This window comes from Schistocerca americana, chromosome 9, assembly GCF_021461395.2.
Source record: "Schistocerca americana isolate TAMUIC-IGC-003095 chromosome 9, iqSchAmer2.1, whole genome shotgun sequence".
NCBI lineage: Eukaryota > Metazoa > Arthropoda > Insecta > Orthoptera > Acrididae > Schistocerca > Schistocerca americana.
Genome location: NC_060127.1, coordinates 8226321 through 8233458, shown reverse-complemented (window position 1 = coordinate 8233458; position 7138 = coordinate 8226321). Strand labels below are relative to the sequence as shown.

At 47.5% G+C, this 7138-nt stretch overlaps 1 protein-coding gene across 1 annotated transcript in view; it reads right to left on the bottom strand.

Annotated features, from left to right (window-relative positions):
- Positions 1 to 690: 690 nt before the first annotated feature.
- LOC124551197 (transmembrane protein 151B-like) overlaps positions 691 to 7138 on the bottom strand; it is a 75388-nt gene continuing 68940 nt past the window's right edge. The window contains exons 4-6 of the mRNA XM_047126188.1: positions 3988 to 4205; positions 840 to 1105; positions 691 to 726 (exon numbers count right to left, since the gene is read on the bottom strand). Coding sequence (XP_046982144.1) covers positions 691 to 726; positions 840 to 1105; positions 3988 to 4205 — 520 coding nt within the window. The remainder of the gene's footprint in view (positions 727 to 839; positions 1106 to 3987; positions 4206 to 7138) is intronic.

Below are 7138 nucleotides of genomic sequence, written 5' to 3'. Positions count from 1 at the left end.
CTGGCAGTCACGAGAAATTGGGACACTCTGTACAGCAATGGAAGCAGCATGTTGGACCTGAGTTGTTCGCCAGGCCTCGCTGTGTCTCCCGTGCTGCTGCCCACTCACGCTGAATCCAACTCTGGGCAAGGAGTGCAGCTGACGCTGGGACTTTCCTTGGCTCCAGAGAGTTGTAGGAGTAGGCGAATGGCACGACGACGTCTAGTTTACTGCTGCCTTGCCGAACGTGCGCTTAAAAGCACGTGGGCAGATGTTTAACCTGTGATAGTGATGCAGGAACTCTTCAGAAACGTAGGCACATTGAACATGATGACACTGCTACAGCAGACTACCTGGTAGTGGAGGTAGGTGGCGTGGCACTGCCGCAAACAGCAAACTACTGGCTCCTCCTACTCTACCTGGTAGTGGAGGTATGCAGTGTGCCCCTACAGGATACAGCATGCTACTGACTCGGTCCACCGTACTTGGTAATCTGGGTAGGCAGCATAGCACTGCAGCAAACAGCATATGCTGTCTTGGCCCACGCTACCTGGTGGTCGAGGTAGGTAGTGCAGCATTGCAGCAGGCAGCATTCTACAGTGTGGCAGTGCAGCAGACAGCATACATACAACTGTCTGTGCCTAGCCTAACTGGTAGTGAAGGTAGGCAGTGCGGCACTGCAGCAAACAGCACACTTACTACTGGCTCGGCCTAGCCTACCTGGTAGTGGAGGTAGGCGGTGCGGCACTGCAGCAAACAGCACACTTACTACTGGCTCGGCCTAGCCTACCTGGTAGTGGAGGTAGGCGGTGCGGCACTGCAGCAAACAGCACACTTACTACTGGCTCGGCCTAGCCTACCTGGTAGTGGAGGTAGGCGGTGCGGCACTGCAGCAGCAGGCGCAGCGGCCAGGACAGCAGCAGCAGCGAGCACACCCAGAAGACGGTGGGGCTGTAGAGGGAGGCGCCGACGCCGGGCGCCACCGTCAGCTGCTCGTCGCGGAAGTGCGCCACGTCGAGCCCCTCCCGCATCTCCAGGTAGTCGTCGACGCGCTCGTACTCGCCGAAGAAGCGCGCCCGCTGCTCCTCGAACTCGGCCGCCGCCTCCACATTGGCGAACGCGAAGCCTGCACAGCGATACACTCAGCTGCTCACTGCCGACCCTCCCGGAATAGTTGTCGTAGTAGGATACTGACACCAACAGCTCTCTCTGATCTGACAGGTCAGAGTGGACGGTGGCACTGAAGTAAACATCTACTAGTTTTTCAACTGTCTGCCTTTGGACTTCGTTACTTGATTTTGGAAGAATCCCTTGTCTCGGTGTTACCTGGTTCTAAAGTGGGTGCAAAGAAGTGATTACAATTTCATGAAAATTGGATGATTTACTCAATAGAAAGGGATTCACAAATCGAGCAACTCAGTAATGCGTCGGCACACATTTGGCTCCAAACGTTCTCAAATGGGAAGAGGTCTGGATACATTGCTCTCCAAAGGAGTACAAACTCATGCCGTGTGCGGGTCGGCATTATCTTGCTAAACTATGAGGGCAAGATGGTTTGCCATGAAGGACAACAAAACAGGATGTACAATACAGTCCACATATCAGGGTGGTGGTGGTGGTGGTGGTGGTGGTGGTGGTGGTGGTGGTGGTGGTGGTGTAAGGGTACCGTGGATGACAACCAAATGGATCCTGCTATAAAATGAAATGGGCCCCTGACCATCACTCCTGGTTGTTGGGACGTATGGTGGGCGACTGTCACATTGGTATTCCACCACTGTCCAGGGCGTCTCCAGACACGTCTCGCTCGCCATCAGGGCTCTGCTCCAGCCAATGAGGTTACAGGCCTAAGACGTGCCTGGAGAAACAATGGACCCCAGTGGCACATAACTTGACTGTCGCCCAGCATATGGCTTGACAACCAGCAGTTCTGCGGCGCGGTGTCGTCTCATTTCACAACAGGACTCCTTTGGTCGTCATCCGTGGTGCCCTTACAGCACAGCGGTACGTCGACGATACTCTACGCCCCGTTATGTTGCCAGCCTCAGTTTACACTTCGGCAAGATAATGGCTGCCCGCATAAGCCGAGACTTTCTACTGCTTGTCTTCGTGTTTACCAAACCCTACTTCAGTCAACAAGGCCGCTGGATGTCTCTCAATTGAAAACATTTACAGCTTTATGGGCTGGGCCCTCCAACCAACACGGAAATTTTGACAATCTAACGCGCCAGTCAGACATAATTTGGCACACCGAGCAACAGTAATGTTCATGTCTGGGGAGTTTAGTGTTTAGACTCAGAGGAGTCGGTACCAATCAGTGCCAAGCCGAACAATTGCTTGAATAAGGGCCAGGGGTGAACCCTATCGCTACTGACTTGCTCCGTTTGATGAGATTGTTTCTCTCGAACAACTCATCCAATTCTTCTGAAATTCTAATCATTTGTATATGTACATCACACCTGCCGATTTCCGTCCCATTTGGATAATTCCATCGTGATTCGCCTTTTTTTCCAATTTTTTCCCCCTCAGAGTTTAGAATAACGTTCAATCGAACTCCTAGTATATAACTCCGCCGATGCGGAGAGCAATTACGAAAATTCGTCTTCTGTTGGAGACCACATTTAATGGCAGAGAAGTCAAACACAGAACCCTACAGGACAGACAGTAAGAGGGATCAAAATCTGTTACCGTACACAGTTTTAATTTCTCAACGAGGCTGTGAGTTGCAGCCTCGTGGCATTAAATTGTACTAGAAGAACACAGATACCAACGTTAACGTTTTTGGATGGCGTAGTCTGTGATGCCAGAGATTAAGTAGACTTGTGCAACGTCTTGAAACCGACAGACAGACAGCACAGATTACGGCTGAAGGATAAATAAAGCAAAGACGTATGTAACAAGGCGCTATGACAGAGAAGTGAACGAAGTCAAATAATTCCGTCACCTGAAGAAGATTACTGCATGGAAGTGACAAGCGGAACATGGAAAAATCCAGGGAAGAAGGAAGTGGAGGCATTTCAAATGTAATACCAGCAAAGAATGTCGTCCATGTAGTGGCCACATCTCCTTTCTCTGCAATTTCTTAATTAGGCCAATTGTCGTGTCTCATAGTTTCCATCTTTTTCTCAGTCTCGAATGATCGCCTTTTCTTTTTGGTTTAAAGTTCTTTATGTGAGGTGACAGTTTCTCTCGATGAATTTTTTGCAAGCATTCGTTCCATTTCTTTTTTGTTTTTATCCAATTTTTCTTTCACACTCCAGCATTTCAACTGCGTTCGATTATCTTCATTTCGTATTTTATCTATTCGTTTGCATCCCCTCACCGAAGAAATCTCGGTTCTGTTCCTTGTATTTGTTTTTCTTCTCTTTTGTTCAATACCAACTAATTACATTCATATAATAGGGTTCGTATTCGTCCGATATTTTACATACGCGTATTTTAAAATATTTCACTTCTTCTGTTGTTTTTCACGAAGTACTATCTTAGTTTCCACTGAATATATTCCACAAAATGTCATTGATGCGATTTACTGGAAGATATATTCTTGTATTCTGTACGTACATTATTTTGTTTATAAATTCCCTTTTCTACATTACCACCTCTTGAAGAAATCGGTGCTTTCAGCTTTGCTGAATTGTTCAGTTTTACCCTAGTTTTTATTATCCTAGAATTTATTGGTAGGCAGATAAAGTATGCAATGAAATAGTAAAAAGATTAGGAGAGGATCTAAGTGTAAGGAAGAGCCTTAGAAGGTAAAGGAGCGGGTTAGTGGGACACATGCTGTACCATCTAGAAATGGCTCTGGAAGAAGCGGTAGAGGGGAAAAAATAGTAGGGGCAAGCGGGGAGTAGACTGTACTGAAAAGATGGAAGAGGAGGTCGACTGTAGTAGCCGTGCAGAGGTGAAAAGATGTGCGAGACAGGAAAACGTGGAGCCCCGCATGAAGGCTGACCCCTCTGAATCGGCCAGTGCTGCAGCGGTAGGCAGAGATCGCGCAATGGCGGTACGCACCCTTGCTGAAGCGTATCTTGGTGAGCGGGCAGTCGGCGTCCAGCTTGAGCTCCCGCGAGATGTCGCGGACGCCGCAGTAGCTGTAGGAGAAGCAGGCGCCCGCCGCGTGCGAGTTGACGCGCTCGTAGTAGACCTGCGTCGACGTGAAGGCGTCGCCGTGCCGGTAGCGCGTCACCTGCCTCTTGCGGCGCACGTAGTGGTAGCACACCGCCTTCCACCTGCACACCGGACCGTCTGCTGGAGCTTCTCGCACTGCGGCAGGCAGCAGCTCACCCAGCAAGAAACAACCGATAGCCATAATGAGATTTTCACTCTGCAGCGGAGTGTGCGCTGATATGAAACTTCCTGGCAGATTAAAACTGTGTGCCCGACCGGGACTCGAACTCGGGACCTTTGCGATTCGCGGGCAAGTGCTCTACCATCTGCTGCTTTACTTCTGCCAGTACCTCGTCTCCTACCTTCCCAAGCTGTGAGGACCGGGCGTGAGTCGTGCTTCGGTAGCTCAGATGGTAGAGCACTTGCCCGCGAAACGCAAAGGTCTCGAGTTCGAGTCCCGGTCGGGCACACAGTTTTAATCTGCCAGGAAGTTTCAACCGATAGCCATGTTCAGCTAAACAGAAAGTGCAGTTTCGGTATAATAAGCTACTGCAGGGATCAGTTATGATGCCATTGTTTTGTATATTGCAGTAAAATGACCTGCTGCCATCATGGAGGTATACCGCATACATCATGAAGAAGTGTCATAAAGGTGGAAGTCCCTGCCCATCGAAACAGCAAACACTGTGGATTTAATATGAGCTACCACAGGGATCAGATTTAGCACAATTTTTCTTTACATACACACACATCAAAAAAATTTTTGCATCGACTCGGTTCCGAGAGCTGCGGAACCTGTACAGAAAATTTGAATACAGGTCAACCTGAACATCATTTCCGCCATTTTTATTGCTTGTGAAATCCACACATTGCATGTTGTACCACCATACAGCGGGACATTCAGAGGTGGTGGTCCAGATTGCTGTACACACCGGCACCTTTAATACCCAGTGGAGAGCAACAATGTGATCAAAACATCAATGTACGCCTGTGCTGTGAAAGTGCCACGCAAAACGAACAACAAAGGACGCAAGCCCCCTCCGTGAAAAACACGACCACACCATAACACTAGCGCCTCCGAATTTTACTGTTGGCACTACACACGCTCACAGGTGACGTTCACCGAGCATTCGCCATACCCACTCCCTGCCATCGGATCGCCATGTTGTATACCGTGATTCGTCACTCTACACAACGTTTTTCCACTGTTCAAGCGTCCAATGTTTACGCTCCTTACACCAAGCGAGGCGTCGTTTGGGATTTACTGGCGTGATGTGTGGCTTATGAGCAGTCGCTCGACCAAGAAATCCAGGTTTTGTCACCTCTCTTCTAACTGTCATAGTATTTGCAGTGGATCCTGATGCAGTTTGGAATTCCTGAGTGATAGTCTGGATAGATGTCTGCCTATTACACATTACGACCCTCTTCAACTGTCGGCGGTCTCTGTCAGTCAACAGACGACATCGGCCTGTACGTTTTTGTGCTGTACGTGTCCATTCACGTTTCCACTTCACTATCATTTCGGAAACAGTAGACCTAGCGATGTTTAAGAGTGTGGAAATCTCTCGTACAGACGTATGACACAAGTGACACCCAATCCCTGACCACGTTCGAAGTCCATGAGTTCCACGGAGTGCCCCATTCTGCTCTCTCACGATGTCTAATGACTACAGAGGTCGCTGATACGGAGTACCCTGGCAGTAGGTGGCATCACAACGCACCTTGTATGAAAAACGTATGTATTGGCTGTGTCCGGATACTTTTGATCACATAATGTAATATCTTCACGAAATATATGTAGGATGAGGCTGTGAGTTGGCCTGAGTCCTCTAGAAAAGTACGTTGTCAGAATTTTAATAGGAAACAACAACGTGATGCTCATCCAACTCTTGTGGCAGACGCACAAGGGAGGCGACGACCATCTGCATGACGGTATCCTGCTGACTCAACCAGCTCTCGTGACCAAACTGACAGCTCTCCTTTGAATCTTCTAAATTATTTACAGCAGTCCTACCTCGTAAGGGCATGTGACTGTCCTTGGTCCAGACAGTCGTGGGATTCGGCAGATATGGAGGAAGGGACGCCTTGGATATGACATTAGGACTGCTTTGTCGAATAATATTTGGAAAGCGATTTATGATTGCCCTCCTGAAAGCAGACGTCAAGTCACAAAGCAGGCATCTTATTGACGAAACCACGCTTCAAAATTCAACCGTTACTTTTACAATTGCAATCATCCTTTTCCTTATGTTCTCAGTCCACCTAATTTTCAACAACTTGCTACAGCACCACATCTCATACAGGTAGAGTTTCTTCGTTTCAGATTTTCCGACAGACTATGATTCGCTTCCACACAGTCCTGTGCTCCAAATACACATTCTCAGAAGTTCCTTTCCTGATTACAACCTGTCTTCTACATTGGCAGATTTCTCTCGGTCCTGAATGTCTTCTTTGCCTCTGCTAGTTTGCCTTTTTATGTCGTCCTTGCTTCATCCATGGTGTGCTACTTGCCTTCCAATATAGGAGCATTATTTAACTTTGTCCTTACTAATTTTTATATTGAATTCTTCCCCAAACTCAATTCTGCCGCTCCTCGTTATTTTAGTCTTTTCTGCTTTCTCTCAATCTATATTCTGCACTCCTTAGAGGATTCGTTCCATTCAGTATATCCTGTTCAGTGAATGTTATCAATGATATCCTTTCACCGCGAATTTAATCCCACTCTTATACTTTTCTTTTACTTCAGTCACTGCTTCTTCGATGTTTGCGACGGCCAGCCTAACGCTGGGAGCAAATTTTGTAGGTGTCAATGGTAAAAAATTTTAGAAAAATTGGGAACAGTTTATTCAAACATTTTTGTAACATTTGTAAATGAAGGTAACATAAAATAACTTATTTCATTCGTTATTTCATTCGTTATTTCTTTTGTTATCTCAGTAAGCTAAATAAGTGTCTCTAAGTCAGTTCCGCGCCATGCACGGGGCGGAATGGACAACGTTTTTTTTTATTTCCCGATGACACATCCTACAAGTAAGCTGGGCTTCATCGTCGTCAA